Source organism: Silurus meridionalis, chromosome 13 (genome assembly GCF_014805685.1).
Source record: "Silurus meridionalis isolate SWU-2019-XX chromosome 13, ASM1480568v1, whole genome shotgun sequence".
Lineage (NCBI taxonomy): Eukaryota > Metazoa > Chordata > Actinopteri > Siluriformes > Siluridae > Silurus > Silurus meridionalis.
This window is the reverse complement of record NC_060896.1, coordinates 11,476,350-11,496,539: the sequence shown is the minus strand read 5'-3', so window position 1 is coordinate 11,496,539 and position 20,190 is coordinate 11,476,350. Positions and strand designations below refer to the sequence as shown.

The window sequence follows — 20,190 nt, the reverse complement described above, 5'->3', positions numbered from 1 at the left end:
GGCAAAGATAATGGCACTGATAAATAATGATGTCATACAACTATTTCATGAATCAGATTTTATATTTCCTTTCAAACAGCCAATCATAGGCATGTGTGCGATCATGTATGTGTAAGAGGGTCAGTAGAGTATTATGCTCCCCTGTGAAGCAACATAAGAAGCAGATTGAAAAGATTTGGTAACTGGCCCATGTCTCAGAGGAAGCACATGTTAGTCTCCATCTTCTCTGTTTGTAGTTGTCATATGATGGGGAAATTCTGGGCCGGGTGGTGGGTGTTAATTAAGAGTTGAAAATGGGGAAGAAATATTGTGAGGCAAATATGGACTGTACTTCTAATAGACTCTTCTCACTTGGAATGTTATCAGGCTTTTGGGTTGTTGTTGTGTCTGTTGCTACTCATTTGGACAATCTGCATTCTTTTATGCCTGCGTCTAGAAAGGCAGCATATATAGAGCATCTTTGTAGTCAGCATCAAGGCAGTGTTTCGCAGAAGCAGCCTTCCCCTGTGCAGCTGGGTCTCGCTGCAGGCTGGACTGTGCCCAGATCTCTAGCAGCAGGATGGAGTGGCTCATACATCAAAAAGGAAAAGAAAAGAAAAGTTCTTCCTTGTCATCACTCTCAGTGCCAGAGGAAAAAATGGCTAAGTGTAGACAAAGAAAATCTTCATATTAAGTCATCTCTGAATGAGAAGTGCTTAATTTCAACTTCTGCAGTTATAGGCAAAAAATTAAGTTACAGTTGATCTTCTTCTGATGATCTTTCTACAGTTGATCTAAATTACGTTACAGTTGAATCATAATACTTCTTCTTCTTCTTCTTTCGGCTTCTCCAATTAGGGGTCGCCACAGTGGATCATCCGTCTCCATACTCCTCTGTCCTCTACATCTGCCTCTTTTAACCCAACTACCTGCATGTCTTCCCTCACCACATCCATAAACCGCTTCCTTGGCCTTCCTCTTTTCCTCCTTCCTGGTGGCTCCATCATGAGCATTCTCCTACCGATATACCCCATGACCCCATGTCCCTACTCTGCACATGTCCAAACCATCTCAATCTCGCCTCCCTCACCTTGTCTTCAAACGACCTGCATGCGCTGTCCCTCTAATAAACTCATTTCTAATCCTGTCTATCCTTGTCTCTCCCAAGAAAAACCTCAACCCTTCTCCACCTCTTCTCCCTGCAACCACACCACTCCACTGCCCTCCCTCTCATTCACACACATGTACTCTGTCTAACTCCTACTGACTTTCATTCCCCTTCTCTCCAGTGAGTACCTCCACCCCTCCTGGCTCTACTCACCCTGATGCCTACTCTTACCACAAATCACAATATCAACCGCAAACATCATAGGTTATGGAAACTCCTGTCTGACCTCATTCGTCAACCTGTCCTTCACCACTGCAAACTGGAAAGGGCCGATCCTTAATGCAGTCCAACCTCCACCTTGAACCAGTCTGTCATTCTCACTGCACACTTTACTGCTGTCACACTGTCCTCATACATGTCCTTCCTTCTTCAGTTTCCACCATCTTATTATTCTTTTAGTCCTCACTCTCCTTCTCTTCTTCTTCACCTCCAAAACCATCCTACAGTCCATCATCTGATGCTGTCTAGCTACACTGTCACCTGCCAACACCTTACAGTCTCCAATCTCCTTCAGGTTGCATTTCCTACATAGAACATAGTCCACCTGTGTGCACCTTGCTCCACTCTTATATGTCACCCTATGACCCTCCTTCTTCTTAAAATAAGTGTTCACCACTGCCATTTCCATCATTTTAGCAAAATCTACCACCATCTGCCCTTCCACATTCCTCTCCTTAAAGCCATATTTACCTATCACCTCCTCATCAGCTTTGTTCCTTTCACCTACATGCCCATTTAAATCTGCCCCAATCACCAGTCATTCATTCCTAGGTACACCTTCTACTACTTCATTTAACTATTCATTAATTTTTCCTACTCCTCCATCTCACAACCCACTTGTGGAGCATAAGCACTGATGACATTTATCATCACGCCTTAAACTTCCAGCATCACGTATAATCACCCTATCAGAAACTCTCTTGACTTCCACTACATTCTTACTAAACTCTTTCTTTAAATTCACCCCTACACCATTTCTCTTTCCATCCACACCATGATAGAACAGTTTAAACCCACCTCCAATGTTCTTGGCCTTACTCCCTTTTCACTTGGTCTCCTGAACACACACAACATCTCGTCTCCATCATATCAGCTGACTCTCTCCCTTTACCTGTAATAGTAGCAACATTAAAGCACCAACAGCAAGCTCCACCCTCCTACACGTCTCCTTTTCCTGTCGTCTCTGTAGTGGTCTTCCTCCTCTCCTTCTCCTCCTTCAGCCAACAGTAGCCCAATTTCCACCGGTACCCTGTTGGCTAACGATACCTGTGGCAGTCGTTGTTAACCCGGGCCTCGACCGATCCGGTATGAATTTCTCTTTCGTGATCCGTGTATTTGATTTGGTACATGTTTTACGCTGGATGCCCTTCCTAACGCAACTTTCCCCAGCTTGGGACTGGCACTAAGAGTGCACTGGCTTGTGCAACCCTAATGGCTGGGTTCAAGTTACAGTTGATCATTTTCTAATATAACATGACATACAGTGGTTTGTCATACCATAGCCATATTTTTTTTGATAAACACATTATTAAGTTTTATTACAGAGTGGAGTTTATAACTATGAAGTAATTTTGGATTCCCTCTCTAAATTGACAAGAAAAAGGCATCTTTTTATCCCAAAGAGTCTCCCATGTAAGAGAACTTTACCTCTGACTGGTAGACTGAAACTGGTTAAAGTGCCATTCTGACCCCTGTCTACCACATACAATAGGCCACATTAGAAATAAGAAATGAAAAAATGCAGCCTGTTTTAAAAAATCACATTTCCTTTTAATCATTTGGACGGCCAAGCGCATGTGTGTTGCTTACCTGGGAAGGGGATTGCACCAGAATGGAACATGGAAAGACACAGTGGACAATGTTTTCGTGGGAAATGTTGGGTCCTGTCATTCAGTTGGATGTTACTTTTGAAATGTATTACTTATCTAAGCTTTCTTGCAAACCAAGTCCATGCCAATGGTATTCTCATGGCTGAAAACTGGTATTTTCTAAATATAATAATAAATGTAAATCCACTGTGTTGTTTTTTGTTCGTTCTGCTGGCTTGGGGGTTTCAATTTAGCTGTAATGTATAATGGGTTACCGGCTGGAGCACCCCTTTAAGAAGGTAGCGGATGTAGGTAAGACATGTGACCGAGGCAAGCATCATGACATGCATCAAGAGTGAGTCATGGACAGATGTGGTGGAGAGAATCCGGAACTACAATATCGTTCAGAATCAGATAATAAATTAAATGGAAATAATGTTATTGTTATGTATTCTTTCTGTGCGGGGCGGTACCAATTGCCCAGGGGTTGGGGATCACTGCGTTAGACAAACATCGGTGAGCTATTGTGTAATTATTTTACATTTATCAAGTGTGCATTTTGTATGTCTTAAAATATCTGATGCTTACAGTATATCTTAGTGGAAGGTAACACAACACACCTTTAGAGAAGCCCATGCTCCAACAAATTAGAACTGTTTTGAAAGATCTGCACAATATTAGGCTGAAGGTTTTAACATTATGTCTGATCAGTCCGTGTGTGTGTGTGTGTGTGTGTGTGTGTGTGTGTGTGTGTGTGTGTGTGTGTGTGTGTGTGTGTGTATGTGTGTGTATGTGTGTGTTTGTGAAAATGTGCAGGCTAATGAAAGATGAGACAAATCACTGCAACACTATAATTATACTCTTAAATCCACTGTCTCAATACAAACCAGATGAAGAGATAATGCCTCCTAAATAACAGCTCTTAATTGTGTGTTAAGAGCATATATTTTTTTTTTTTACCCCATCACAAGCCTAAGTGCTACGTAGTTACATCAGGTCAAAGGGCACTCATTAAAATAGCAATCATTTAAAGAAACAGGCCAGTTACTGTAAGTTTATTACAGTAGCATTGCCATTCCCTTCCATTTATTCTTAAATGTAATAACAACAGTCTTGTGTAGCCTGATTGTTCATTTCAAAATTGAAGACACATTTCATTCAGATTTCATCAGACTGTTTTCATCTGTGACTCCTCAAAAAGATTACTTTATAAGAGAATTTCAGTGTTTTTATACCCTTCCCACAATGCTTTATCCATGCAGTAGCAATTGGAACAAGCATTTATGAAAAGGTGGCACATATAGTGTTCTCTAAAAGTATTGAAACATCAAGGTAAAAGTTCTATACACTGAAGTAATTTGGAGAGATTAACAAAAATATATAAAGATGACAGAGCAGATTTTCAGTATTCACTTATTTACTGTTACATCAAAATGAAGGCAAACCACCTAGTTTTGAAAACTTTAAGAGAAAGATTCTGTAGTTGTGGTACACACAGCAAAAAGCTTAAACTGAAAATGTTCATGCTACAAAAAAAAACATTAGCAGGTAAAAATATTTCTAATAAGATAAACCAAATAAAAGATATTTAAACCTATTTGTGGACATTTCAACGTAAGCCTTTGGATATCTTATTCTTTGGGCAGATACTGTATTTTGTGCTTCCTTATAGAAATCAATGCTTTAAATGAGGAACATAATAAAACAAGATTTTTTCAAGCTCAATGTGAGTATAAATGGCATTAGGGTTTAATAATAATATTTGGTTTATTGAAATCGTATAATAGGAAAAACTAGATACATTTGACTTTATTCAAGAGTTGTCACTTTCCGCTGTGCAGGAGCCAATTATGGCTTGATCAAATTCATACCTTTTACCTGAATTGGATTTCTTTGTGCTCTGTGCCCGTGGTTATGAGATCATGCTTTGAATACACATAATAAAGCACAAGTGAATGTGTTTGCAGTTCATGCTGCTGCTGCTCAAGTCTCTGGCAGTAAAAGAGTGGGCAGGAGCACTGACACAATTCTCTAGATTAGACAGTAGACACACAAACACACACACACACACACACACACACACACACACACACACACACACAGAGAGAGAGAGAGAGAGAGAGAGAGAGAGAGAGCAAGAGCTGACAATGTTTACATATGTGTGAATGTTTACATATGTGAGGCACTCGGCTCGAGCTGAGCGTATTTCTCCTGAGAATCTATTGAGGATTCTTGTGCCTGAAAATATGACAATGAATAAAACTCATAAACCCAGGAGATACACTGTCAGTGCCTTTAAACTAACACACACACACACACACACACACACACACACACACACACACACACACACACACACACACAGAGCATGTGGTGAACTGAATTTTTTTCTTCCTGGATTTATCTTGATTTATTGTTCTTATTAACACTTTCTATTGATGTAATTATTCATGCAGGTAATCAATACTAATTGACATATTACTGTATTGTATTTCTACTATTTCGGTGACATTTAAAAAGTTAAGATAATGAGGATTGTGGTAAAAAGGTTCCTACACATTCCTTCGACATTTGTAGCTTTAGCTTTTTTGACTTAAAAATGTCCATAATGTTATTTTTTTGTCTAACTGGGACTTTTGTGTGCACAATGTTCTATTTAGCATGTAGCTAAAAAAAAAAGACTTCTCTACACTACAGCAGATGCTTTACAGATCTTAGAAAGATAAATATCTGGATTATAATTAAATTTATCTAGTGTTTACAGTATTTACAATAAATAAAATATACAATTATTAATTAATTAATTTCAGTATTATTGATTGAGCTTGATTATTAACTGTAGATTTGTGTATTCAAATAATTAAAGGTAAATGAAAGTTAAATATGATAATGTAAAGCTTGACATTAGTAAAAGGATCTAAAAACTAAATTTTAGTTGAATCATAATAAATGAATGATGTGGAACATTGCATTTGAACATTTTTTAACATTACAGTCTAAGAATTTGTTGAATACTCACGGAGCATTCTGTAATACCTTACGTTAAACTATCCCCCTCCGACACACACACACACACACACACACACACACACACACACACACACACACACACACACACACATGCAGGCACCCTCTAGCACACATGCATAAAGTGTAGCTGAGCTTCAACATTCATGGTGTTAATGGGTTAACAGTAGAAAGCTGTGAAACATAATTAAATCATTAATAATTAACAGTATTGTTAGCCACTTCCTGAGGCAGTTGAAAATGATCAGTCAACAGCCTCATATGAGCACTGACTATTATATTACTCACACATTTATTGCCATTCGGTTGTGCCTAAAATTAACAGACAAAACAGCACTTTTACATCCTCTATGCATCATGACAATGAGAGAATTTGACTTTGTTTGATACAGATACTGTATCATATTGAGTTATGTACATACTTATTTAATTGTTTGTTTATTTGTTATTTATCGATCCAGAGCGCAATCTTTGAAAACACAACATAAAACCTCTTTTACAAGCACTTACATTTTATTTGCTAGTCATCTTTTTAAGCTACTACACAGCATAGATTTTCTTAAAAAACATAATTAAAGCATACATTGTATTATTGGTGATACTGTTTGCATATTGTATTTTAAAATGTTGTTTTTTTATGACCAACAGACAGGAATTTCTATCTAACAAAAAATAAACATTATTTAACTATGAAAATAGAATTTTTGCCATTATTCTTTTCTTTCCAGAATGTTCTGTCTTATTTTCATATATATTTCAATGTTGAAACAGTCTTATCTCATACACCCAACAGTATTTATTGCTATTTTTCAGCTACTTTGTGGGGCAAAAAAACCCTATTTAACTGGCAGAAGCTGTGACACAAAGAGAGTAAGGGCTGCAGGCTTAATTGATTATTTGTGCAGAGCTGTGTATCAGCGAGGTGCAGCACACCCAGGGGAAATAATGTAAAACAGATAACAAGATCAAATGCTGGAGAATTGCTTTCTCTTGCCAGCTTTATTAATCTGTTTCTTTCCTAGTCAAACTGGCTTTCCCCCATTCACTCTCTCCAGGTTTTATATTAAGGCAGGGTATGCCTTTGTGTCCTAATTAATACAAGAACCTCTCACCTGGCACAGGTTTTATCCGTCAGCTTAGAGGGAAAGTGCCTGACACAAGTTTTTTTTATTTTTTAATGCATACAATTTTTGTCTCTTTTTGTATCCATTTCTGTGTTGCATTGTGTCTTATATATATATATATATATATATATATATATATATATATATATATATATACATGCTCTTAGATTAGTTTTTAAACACAGATTATGGAAATCATTGCTTTCCTGACAGTAAAATATGGGTTTTCTATTTCTTTAGTCAATTGTAATAAGACTCTAGGGCCAATGGTGATGATGGTATGGTATAGCAGGTGAGGCGAGATCGATATTAATATTTATTCTTACACCTTACTTAAAATGCTTACATAAACCCAGGCTAAATACATTTAAGCTCAATTTTCTCTGCACATTCAATTTTAACATAAATTTACTTGCTAAATTGGTTACAGTTTTATTTCAATTCCACAATAAATCGTTTCACATTTACTTACATTTCTGCAAATTCTCTATGATAGAACTGATAAAGGAATCAGGTTTGTCCTTATATACTTGATGCTGCCACCTCCCATGTTTGATGGTGATGGTGTAATTCATTTTAAAGGCCTCATTCCCTATACAGTATATACTTTAATAATTGGTATGGGCATATATTTGGATGTTTGTTTGATCTGAAAAGGATTAAAAAAAAAATCCAAAATGGCATGACAGACATGCAGGTCATGGTGATATAGGAATGTTTAAATGGTTAATGACATACTTTCATCAGTTCCTTTCATATTGTGTTGGGGATCAGTTAGGATTGACCTTCAATCCTAAGTAATGCAGTGTCTCAAGATTTAAATATTTGCATACAATTGTTTGTGCAGATGCTTGTGGTAGTTGTTTGGAAATTGGAACCAGTCTTGTTAAGGTCCACAATGCTTTGAGGAAACAGGGCAAGACTCTAATGGTTGGCCATTTTACAGCTAATGGATGCACCAGTGGTTAATTGTTAACATGCCAGTTCATAAATAAAACCCTGGAAAAAAAGCACTATGATGTATACAGTAGTAACGATAAAAACACTTGTTCTAAACTGTTACATAACTGTTATCTTACATAGAGCTTTAAAGCATTTATAAGATTAGTGTAGTTTGAAAATGCTACACACTGATGAAGCTGAAATGTTTGTAAATAATACTGTTATATTAAATCACTGTAGAAAAAAAATGATAAAATTATTTTAAATGTGCAAATAATAAAAAAACACATTTTTAGAGTTGCCTTCCTTTAATTCCTTTAACTATATACAGGCTTGCTGCTGTACTACTTTTATGTTAGAAAAATTGAGATGAACAGTAAATTTGTTCAGTCATCTGTTAATGAGTCCAGATGAATGTGCAGATGAGCCAATATTGGAGCAACCCAAGTGAATTTTCTATGATCTTGTGTGTTCAGTGAACACAGTCCAGATGAGTTACCTCTTTTTGTAGTATACATGCTTAATCTGCCATTGCACTGTTTCCACTGTGGTAGGTGATGAGTCGTTGAATAGGCAATCTCATCAAAACGCATCTCTTCAGAAGTGAGGTCCTTGGCAGACAAGAAGATGTAAACAGGGCTTTGTTTTTCAGTCTGGCCTCTGTCTGAAACAATTAAGTGTTAAATTCGACATTATCTGAAAACCGAAATCAAAAGCCCACATCAGAGGATTTGTTTGTTCAAGATCGTTGTATGCATGGGTAGTAGAGTTCAGCCCTTTGAGTTTAGTGATGAGTGATATCCACACAGCTTAATAAATTTCTAATAGACATTTTTGCAGTGAGCCAGAGGGCATATCTAATGAGGATGGAGTGTGTATAAGGGTGATTTGAGGGGGTGAGAAAGCTTGACACACATAATATATTAATAAATCATTTCTTCTTTTTTTTGCAAAATAAAGAAATGCATTTCATTCAAACATGCATCTCCCTTGCTCATGATCTATTGCAGTTCTCCATGGTGGATCTCTGTGTTAGTCAGGGGTGTGTCACCCTGTTTTGTTCTCTGCTGCATATTCTGAAAGGTCTGTGTAGATATCTGCCCCAGTTTCTCTTACCGCATCAGCAGTAAAGTGTAAAGCAGCTTCCCCGAGTGATCTCCCGTGGCGAAGCTGAGTCCACCTGCAGTCTAAACAGCTGAAAGGATCCAGACCCACCATTAATCTGCATTATCATGACATAACCTCGGTGCAACTCAGATGCAAAACAGCATGAACTAGAAAATTTAAAAACCATCCAATTGTGTAATTGTACAGTAAACCTCCACTGGTCTGGCAAAGTGATTTTTTTCTCTATTTATTAACAATAGTGAAGTTGAGGCAAGGAGGAGAAAAACAGAGTTCAAAGGTGTAGACCTCAAGAATGTATCCATGCATCTATCAGGCAATGTATCCTAATAAGATTTGACATTGTAATCTAAATATATTTAAGGTGACTTTGTGCTTGTTTCTTTAATCAAATGTTTTCTGTTTAAATAAGTAAGGAATTCCAAGGGAGGAATAGCATGTAAGTAAGGAATGACATGCTGGTATAGACAAATAATTAGGAGTGATGAGATAAAGTCAGATAAAAAGCAAAGTTACTGATACTACCCAAAGCAGCACATCATAAATTGGCATAGCCCTCTCATACCAAAACAATTTGCAAATGATTATCAATTCTTATTTATCAACTGAGCACTTTTATAGTTACATTTAATGTTGTGGAGCATGTTGGAAACAAATTAGTTAATTAATCCCCTTGCACGGGTGAGGAGCGGCCAAAAAGACAGTTAACAACTGGGTTGCCAGATTGTGTTGCAAACTCTTCCCCCAAGATTTATAGCAACCAATAAAGAAATCTATAAAATGTCCACAAAAACACACTTACAAGGCAAAGTGTAAGTTGAAACACTGTTTGTCTTGTATAGAACCGTATTGTACAGTTTTCAATTGTGAGATATACTGCAAAGGTTGAGAGGGACTGTGGAGTGGATAATGTCCGTACCACAGGAATGCATTTGTGAAATTTTTCTACACAGATTCTGAGATTGGGGCTGTAGTTTTAGTTTTTTTTTGTAATAGAGCTATAGTAACAATTTCCTAATTTCATTATGTTTTAAAATGAATGACTTTTGAGTGTTATTTAAATTCTGTGAATTCTGTGAATTCGTGACAATTCTAATAAATGAGCCGTGACTCAAGATACTTTTAAAATGAAAAATATAATGGAAAATGGCATAAGGTAATAACACCAAATGTTTTATTTTTAGTATAGATGCAGAAAAGATGCACCTAATTCACACATACTTAAACACATCCACATCCATACATACCTACGTTCCTCTACTCTTTCTTTCTCTTTTCTCTCTCTCTCTCTCAATTCATTCAAATGCTGATACTTTTATAGCCCTACTTTGTCTCTGTGGAAGAGCTAATAAAAATTAACTGTTATTTTTATCCATTCAGTCACATTTTGCCCCACAAACACAACAGTATAAATGGGATAATCAATGGCCCAGTGTGTGTTACACAATTTGAATGCATCATATGAAAGCAAAGAACCACCCGATGCAAAGCAGTGTGTATCTGTATTGCTTGATAATATTTTTGGGCTTGAGAGGAAAGCATTAATGCCTGGCATAGGCCCCTAAAGTTTCAAAAACATCCTTGACAGTTCTACCCTGCAGACATTTTGCTTTGATGATAGATGTCTGATCTCTTGTCGCACTGTGAATATGTAAGGCCTTATTTACGCCTATCTATAAAGATTTTAAAAGTAGAACAAGAGTAAAGGGGAAAAGAGCATGGACAACTAAATCAGTTTCAGTATTAGAATATCATGTTCCACTAACAACAGGTATCTACCACATTTTTTTAAAAAGTCCATAAAAGATCAGAAGGTGGTGATTTGTGATATTTCTATAGGTGTTGAAATGGACTGTTGTTTGGTCTAAACACGTTAACTGCTGTTAGCACAGGCAGCAATTGACTGTCCTATTCCCTGGTGAAGCAGACTGGTGGTCAGCCAGATCGATAGCTATTTGGCCAAGGAATCTAGCATATAGCTGTTCTGTATTCCATTAGTGGTTCTTGGTGGTTCGCAGAATTTCTAGAAAAAGGCTATGCAGATGCTTTCATGAGAATCTTCAACAGCACTTTTATTTCATATCAAATTTTTTTTGCATGTTTAGTGTAATTTAGCATTGGAAAGAACACCCCAAGTTTGCATATTCCACATAATGGAGCGCTTTTGTTGTTTTTTTTTCTCCAGCAAAAAGATGATAACGATTGCAGCCACTCTTCTTCAAATAAAGGCTACTGAGAACAAAATGGCCCTCTGCTGCTAGGGAAATAAGCAGACATTTTATCCCATCTTGGTTTATCATGCTATTGTCCTCCATTTCTTCCTGTCCTAGATGAAAGGAAATGTTTTTTTTCTTTATGGATTTTCAGGAAAATACTTAGCAAATGCCTTGCCCGTGCTTAGACTTTAATGAGTATGAATAATAGATGCTTAGTATCAAGTTTGCTAATACTAAGGGGGTCTTAATATTAATCCTATCATTTTCTTCTTGTCTGAAATCAGCAGTGTAGCGTACAAACATTGTTTTTTCAGGTTAATTCCTGAATGTAGTGCCTGGGAAAGTGGCTTTAAATTCAGATTGAATTTCTACCCGGTGCATTGCCTTACAAACAAATAGATTATACTCTGTTTTCTGTACAGATATGCAGTTTGAGCCCTGGGATAATTCTCTGAAGACATGATTGTACAAGTGTTCTGCAACAATGAGCTAAGCCTCTTTTCATGACAGCATTTGCGTCTGCCATTCCCAGCACCATCTTAGACTTTTTATAGCCAAGACAGCATTCGGCAATCCACTTTATACAAAGCTGCTGATTAACACAGAACCTGCTTTTTCCACCCGAAACCAATTAGTATCATTAAACACCAAGTGTCTTACTGCTGTTAAGTGAAAATGTAATATTTGGCATTTTCCTATACTTAAAATGTAATTTTTATAATTAGCACCATGATATTCACAACTGATGTGTTGTTGCTCTCTGTTTTTGGTAGATCTGAGTGTCTCCATCATGAGGCTTTTGTTGAAGAATCTGGATAAAATGAGATGTCTACGTAAGCGCTCCACCATCCCCTTTTTGGTGATTCTCATTACCTTTCTGCTTTTCATGAACCTTTACATGGAGGATGGCTATGTGCTGGTGAGTACTCTTACATTTATCTTAACACATGGTAATAGCAAAAATTATTTATTTGTATAGCACTTTTAACAATGGACATAAAGCAGCTAATAGATTAATTGAGGAGACAAAATGTAATTGTTAAATATTAAATTAAATGAATCCCTGTACATTTTCTCTTCTGAGTAAGCTAGAGGAGATGGTGGCAAAGGAAAAGCTCAGTGAAATTATATGAAGAAAAAGCTTTGAGAGAATCCAGACTCAAAGACACAGTATAGTGTTTGTGGCGTTTGCAATCTTAAAGCTATCACAGCAATTGTAGTCCTAAACCATGATATCAAAATTGTTTGTATCAACTGCCAAAGGCATCTTTATGGGTTCTAAGTGCTACCACCCACAATAATCTTGTATCTTTAGGCTGTCCATGTGGAGCTGTACTCAGCGGCAGAGAATGTATTTTTTTGTGATAAGAATGCAAAAAAAGTATTTGTGGTTAATTTTATTAAAAATATAAAACAATAAATATAAAAGAGGCGAAATTAAAACCTTATTTGCAACACACATTTATTCACAATGTCCTTCTTTACTCAGATAAAAAATAAATACATAAAAAAAAACTTGAACGGAAAAAAAATTGTAATCACTCAACATTTGTTTTACTGATGCAGCAAGCCTTAAATCAAACACCAAAAGCCGCCATGATGCAAACATCTGGCAATTACAACCATCTGCGTGGAAACATACCAATGATGTGTAAATTTCTAAATGTAAACTTCTGAACTTGTTTCAGTTGCATTATGTTCTTGATCCTGGTTTTCATTTTGACAGAACAATTGTATTTTGCTGATGGCTTGGAGTTTAAGACAAATGACTCCAAACCAATTTTTCTTAAATTTTTTTTCTTTACTAATGGTTCCAGTAACTCAGGAATTCTGCCTGTACATTTTTCAGTGCACAACTAACTTGATATGTCATGTTTTCTGCATATGGTTCAGTGTGTCACACAGTTACTGAATGGTTTTGCCATTTTTAAAGGCCATTTCCTTCTGTCATTTATAAATGATGAAGTTCTATAAAGGACAGGTCAGACCTGTTACAGTCAGCCCCAGAATTATTGAAGGGAAAATGGCCATTAGAGGTTGCATGAAATAAAAAATAATCACAGGCAGCTGGAGCAAGTAAATATCTTTCATCTAAGGTCAATCTAAGTTCTTTTTACATAATTGCATTTTCTCTAAAATATATATATATTTGTGGCAAAAATAATGACATAAGCAATATTTAATACTTGAAATCATTCTTTATTTTGTAAACTACTCTCAGATTCTAGAAACTGCATTAAATCAATGGTTGCCTCTGTCATGAAGTTAAGGTAATGATTCATCCAAATCCACTCAGACAGGATGGCACATAATCAATTTCTTGCAGAGTTTCAAGAACAGAGCCTATAAGACTTTGGACATTGCACAAAAAGTTTTACTTCTGTTATTCTGCCCACAAAATATTATCTGTGGGAGGAAACTTTTATTTTATTTTATTTTTTTTGCACAATCTAAGGTTTCCAGATTTGTTTGTTCTTCTATAGGTTCTTATAAATTGTGGCATTGAAATTAATGTCTTGTACGCATAATTCTGGATCTCAAAATGTATCATAATTAAAATTTCATGATGCATTACAAATGCGAAAGTCTGTTTACTGTTTTATAAGGGCGAGTTAATGATCAAAACTTTGTGGTCACAACACCATGTGTATTTGTCTTTTGAATTATTTAACAGATGTTCCTTTTTTTTATTATTTTTTTTTTTACAAAACTAGGTTTCTGAGTTTAATTAGCAATCATATATAGACATAAACACATTCAAGTTGGCTTTAGAAAGTTCTGAGACTTTTGGTGCTGGTGCTATTCTGACTACATGCATTACCACATCTGTGATTTCATCATGGACAGCAAGTCAGAACAAATCGCAAATGTGAAACTGGGCAAATCAGCAACAGAGGCGTTTGAAATGACATACGTTTGGCATACAAGCGATGCTGCAATGAGTCGTTCAGGGTGTTTTGAGTGGCGCGCATGCTTCAAGAGCAGAAGAGCAACACTGGAAGACGACGAGAGATCAGGAAGACTTTCATTGAGCTCAACCCCTGAAAATGTCGAAACCATTCGCCAAATTGTGCATGTTGATCGTCTGAGAACAATCCACATTATCTCAAATATATATAGATTGACATACATACAGACAGACAGACAGACAGACAGACAGACAGACAGACAGACAGACAGACAGGTAGATAGAAAAAAAAAAAGCAACATTTGTAACAGTTTTGAACTGTTCGTTTTGGTGGGCCTGAGAGAAACCCGTTGTAGCTCATCTGGTACAAGTTTCTGTGTGTTATGAGATATTTTTATGCTCACCACAGTTGTACACAATGCTTATTTGTTTATTTATTCCTGTCAGTTACAAACTACTTCTTAGATCTCGTCAAAATTTAAGCATTCTGTGCATATCAGAACTTGCCTGTCAGGCACCAATAACCATGCTATTATCAAGGAAACTGAGATCCCCTTTTATGTGATCATTCAATATAGCATTATACATTATGAATTATGAAAGGAGTTCCCAATAAAATAGTCAGCGGGTATATATGCAATGTTTCTTTTTTTAAACAGATGTCAGAAAGTTAGACAACCAGTCATGTATGTACAATACATTTGTTTGTACAATAATACCATAATCTCAGAATAGAAATCTCTGGGGTGTTTTTTTGGGAGGTTTTTTTTTTTTTGCTGATAGTTTGATTTTGTAAAAACTAATAATTTGTTTATGTAACACATGGAATAAACAAGCAGAAATCTATTGGAAATCTGCAGAATCAAGCATTGCTCTGTAAGCAGAATAATGAAGCCTTCTGCTACATAGCGACAGCACCAGGACTAGCCTGCTGCTGAAGAATTGATGTTTGAGCTTGGCTAACATGGCATCTGTTTAAGTAAAACTAACCATTTATCAAACTCAGCCCTCAAGCTGTTGGAGATACATTATGTGTCTGGAAAAACCCCATAACAGGAGAAAAAAAAAAGCCCATCAAGACCTCCATCTTTTGTCTGGTTAGAAATAGGTGTACTCACTTTTCCCTCTCCATTAGATTATGGTGCTGACAGATGGGTACAGTGTGAATAAGGAAATATGTCACTTCAGCAGGTTACTGGCGCTTTATAAAATATTTAGATGAGCACTAATTCTAATATTAAGAACATTATATACAGTGAGGAAAATAAGTATTTGAACACCCTGCTATTTTGCAAGTTCTCCCTCTTAGAATTCATGGAGGGGTCTGAAATTGTCATCGTAGGTTCATGTCCACTGTGAGAGACATAATCTAAAAAAGAAATCCAGAAATCACAATATATGATTTTTAAACTATTTATTTGTATGATACAGCTGCAAATAAGTATTTGAACACCTGTCTATCAGCTAGAATTCTGACCCTCAAAGACCTGTTAGTCTGCCTTTAAAATGTCCGCCTTCACTACATCTATTATCCTAAATTAGATGCACCTGTTCGAGGTCGTTAGCTGCATAAAGACACCTGTCCACCCCATACAATCAGTAAGAATCCAACTACTAACATGGCCAAGACCAAAGAGCTGTCCAAAGACACTAGAGACAAAATTGTACACCTCCACAAGGCTGGAAAGGGCTACGGGAAAATCGCCAAGCAGCTAGGTGAAAAAAGGTCTACTGTTGGAGCAATCATTAGAAAATGGAAGAAGCTAAACATGACTGTCAATCTCCCTCGGACTGGGGCTCCATGCAAGATCTCACCTAAGGAAGGTGAGAAATCAGCCCAGAACTACACGGGAGGAGCTGGTCAATGACCTGAAAAGAGCTGGGACCACCGTTTCCAAGGTTACTGTTGGTAATACACTAAGACGTCATGGTTTGAAATCATGCATGGCACGGAAGGTTCCCCTGCTTAAACCAGCACATGTCCAGGCACGTCTTAAGTTTGCCAATGACCATTTGGATGATCCAGAGGAGTCATCGGAGAAAGTCATGTGGTCAGATGAGACCAAAATAGAACTTTTGGGTCATAATTCCACTAAACGTGTTGGGAGGAAGAAGAATCCTCATGCTTTGAGGGTGTTTTTCTGCACATGGGACAGGGCGACTGCAATGTATTAAGGAGAGGATGACCGGGGCCATGTATTGCGAGATTTTGGGGAACAACCTCCTTCACTCAGTTAGAGCATTGAAGATGGGTCGAGGCTGGGTCTTCCAACATGACAATGACCCGAAGCACACAGCCAGGATAACCAAGAAGTGGCTCTGTAGGAAGCATATCAAGGTTCTGGCGTGGCCTGGCCAGTCTCCAGACCTAAACCCAATAGAGAATCTTTGGAGGGAGCTCAAACTCTGTGTTTCTTAGCGACAGACCAGAAACCTGACTGATCTAGAGAAGATCTGTGTGGAGGAGTGGGCCAAAATCCCTCCTGCAGTGTGTGCAAACCTGGTGAAAATCTACAGGAAACGTTTGACCTCTGTAATTGCAAACAAAGGCTCCTGTACCAAATATTAACATTCTCAGGTGTTCAAATACTTATTTGCAGCTGTATCATACAAATAAATAGTTAAAAAATCATACATTGTGATTTTTGGATTTTTTTTTTAGATTATGTCTCTCATAGTGGACATGCACCTACGATGACAATTTCAGACCCCTCCATGATTCCTAAGTGGGAGAACTTGCAAAATAGCAGGGTGTTCAAATACTTATTTTCCTCACTGTATATATATATATATATATATATATATATATATATATATATATATATATATATATATATGTGTATATATGTGTATATATATATATATCTGTATTGATACTTATCTGTCCACAGGAGGAGGATAAACGGCAGTTGAGAGAGGTCTCAATGCACCCCTTAAATTCTGAGCGATATGTTCACACCTTCAAAGACATCACCAATTTTTCTGGAACAATCAACGTAACTTATCGCTACCTTGCTGGGACCCCACTTCCTCGAAAAAGTATTATTATTTATTCATTTCTATGTGATGTACTGTTGCATTTTTTTTTATGTAGTTGTTATTTAATGCAACTTCTAGATGCAGAATATACTGTAATCTGAGACACAATGATTGAGTTGCATTCAGAAATGTGGACACTGCCCCCTATAGCTATAGCACACGATTGTCTAGAATATCTTTGTATGCTGTAGCATTATAAATTCCTTTCACTGGAACTAGAGTCCCTAACCTGTTCCAGCATGACTGTGCCCCTGTGCAGAGTGAGATCTATGATGACATTGTTTGTGTGGAAGAATTTAAGTGTCATGCACAGTGCCATGATCTCAACCCCACTAAACACCCTTGGGATGGAACAAAATTGGAAGGCACTTTCACCAGGCCTTTTTGCCAGACATCATTGCCCAGCCTTACTAAGGCTGAATGAGCACAAATCCCCACAGTCATGTTCCAAACTTTAGAAAAAAGTTTACAGTATGGAAGTTATATATCAATTCTAACAAACATATTGGTCTATGCATAATTAAGCATACAGCTTGCTGGAAAGAGCTTTGCAAATATTCTTGCATATTTAGTGTACATTATTGGCATTGATCTTGTCTTCATGTTTGTCTTTTAAATATTTGTATTTTACAGAGTACCTCACAATTGGATTGTCATCCGTAAAAAGAAAACGAGGAAATTACCTTTTGGAGACCATCAAATCCATTTTTGACCAGTCAAGCTACGAAGAGCTAAAAGAGATTGTAGTTGTGGTTCACCTGGCGGATTTTGACCTGGCTTGGTGTGAGAGTTTGGTTCAGGAGATCACCCGCAAATTTGGACATCACATAATAGCAGGACGCCTGCTGGTTATTCATGCACCCGAGGAATTTTACCCATCTCTTGACGGGCTAAAGAGAAATTACAATGACCCTGAGGATAGAGTTCGGTTCCGTTCCAAGCAGAATGTAGACTATGCTTTCCTGCTCAACTTCTGCACCAACCTCTCCCACTTTTATATGATGCTGGAGGACGATGTGCGATGCTCACGAAATTTTCTCACCGCTCTAAAAAAGGTTGTCACTTCCAGAGAGGGGTCGTACTGGGTCACGCTGGAATTCTCTAAACTCGGCTACATCGGGAAGCTCTACCACTCTAGAGATCTTCCCAGACTTGCACACTTTCTCCTCATGTTCTATCAGGAGATGCCTTGTGACTGGCTGCTGATTCATTTCCGAGGCCTGTTGGCCCAGAAGGAAGTGATCCGCTTCAAGCCATCGCTTTTCCAACACATGGGCTACTACTCCTCGTACAAGGGGGCTGAGAATAAACTGAAGGATGACGACTTCGAGGAGGACTCACTTGATATCCCAGATAACCCCCCGGCTACATTATACACAAACATCAACGTGTTTGAGAGCTATGATGCTGCCAAAGCTTACAGTAGTGTGGACGAGTACTTCTGGGGCAAGTCTCCTTCCACCGGGGACTTTTATGTCATAGTGTTCAACAAGCCGACAAAAATCAGCAAAATTAAGATTAGCACTGGAACAGATGACCGTCAGAATGACATTTTGCACCATGGAGCGTTAGAAGTTGGAGAGAAACTGGTGGGAACAAAAAAGGGCAGGCAGTGCTCCTCCTACATCACATTAGGAGAGTTTAAACATGGGAACATTGAGGTTCACAACGTGAACCATAAAATTGCTTTTGATATTGAGTGCGTTCGCATCGTGGTTACAGCCAACCAGAAGGAATGGCTTATCATCAGAAGTATAAGCCTGTGGACTACTCAACCTCCAAATCAATGAGAACTGCTCTGGATCATCACTACTATCACACAAAATGCACAACAATCAGTCATTTAGTTTGCTGGGTATATTTATTTATTTATTTAATTTTTGGTTGATTATTTATTTATTAGGTTTACTATTTATTTGGTTATTTATAATTATATATATATATATATATATATATATATATATATATATATATATATATATATATATATATCCCTTTCATTTTGTTTCATACATTATGTATGTATTAAAAAAAACAGTATGTAATGAATTGATAAAATGATATTTTCCCGACTTTACATTAACAAGTAAGAACACTGTAGGCTTATGCTGTTTTTTTTGTTTGTTTGTTTTTTATACCATAATCTCTTCAGAAGTCTGACTGCTGGTGTCGTCATTTTGCAGAGGCATTATCAATCAGCCTTGGGACGTCCACTTACATTCTCATATGATAAAGCTGCTTGATAAATACAAAGATTTGTTGTTTGATATTTTTGTTTGTTCCATTTTTTTTAACCATTTACTTTCATTATCTCATTCAATCAGCAAGCATATGGTCAATGTGGCATTGAATATACAATGTATTGTGGCATGAATTTAGTCGACTGCACTTCACGTCGTCTCCCCACTAAATGGTAAAAGGAATGTCATTTGTCCAATCGACCTCAGGCCTGAAGGGTCACCTTTAGTCTAGTGTTTTGAAATTGCAGTGTGTAATTTGGTGTGTTCCTTCAGAAGCATGGGCTACAACACAGTGTTTCTATTCTCCCGTCTTTGAAAGCTTGTGATTGAACAGTACAGTGACAAATGAGGCGGACCTGTTTTACCATCCACTCATTCTTTTTGCCCCCTCTTTTGCCTCAGCACAATTTTGCCCAAGTAAATTGGATTTTCTTTGGGTTTCTTGCTGTATCCAAAGCTGTACCATCAACAGATGGGTCCTCTATTCTCATATAAATGGAAAATGACCAAGCAGCAATACAAAAACAGCATGATTGTCTAAACAGTATAAATGTTATGCTAAAAAAATATGAGTATAATGGTGTAGTAGTAGGGGAAAATCTCATCAAGTACCA

The 20,190-nt window shown here is 37.2% G+C and overlaps 1 protein-coding gene across 4 annotated transcripts in view; it reads left to right on the top strand.

Annotated features, from left to right (window-relative positions):
* Window positions 1-19,258, top strand: part of mgat4c (mgat4 family member C) — a 132,663-nt gene extending 113,405 nt beyond the window's left edge. For 2 of the 4 annotated variants that reach the window (XM_046863832.1, XM_046863831.1), the window contains 3 exons: window positions 12,163-12,308; window positions 17,189-17,336; window positions 17,970-19,256. In XM_046863832.1, the coding sequence (XP_046719788.1) occupies window positions 12,180-12,308; window positions 17,189-17,336; window positions 17,970-19,126 (1,434 nt within the window). In that variant the 5' untranslated portion in view covers window positions 12,163-12,179 and the 3' untranslated portion in view covers window positions 19,127-19,256. Of the gene's footprint in view, window positions 1-12,162; window positions 12,309-17,188; window positions 17,337-17,969 lie in introns of all 4 variants that reach the window. The other 2 variants (XM_046863830.1, XM_046863833.1) reach the window with 2 other exon arrangements.
* The last annotated feature ends 932 nt before the right edge of the window (window positions 19,259-20,190 follow it).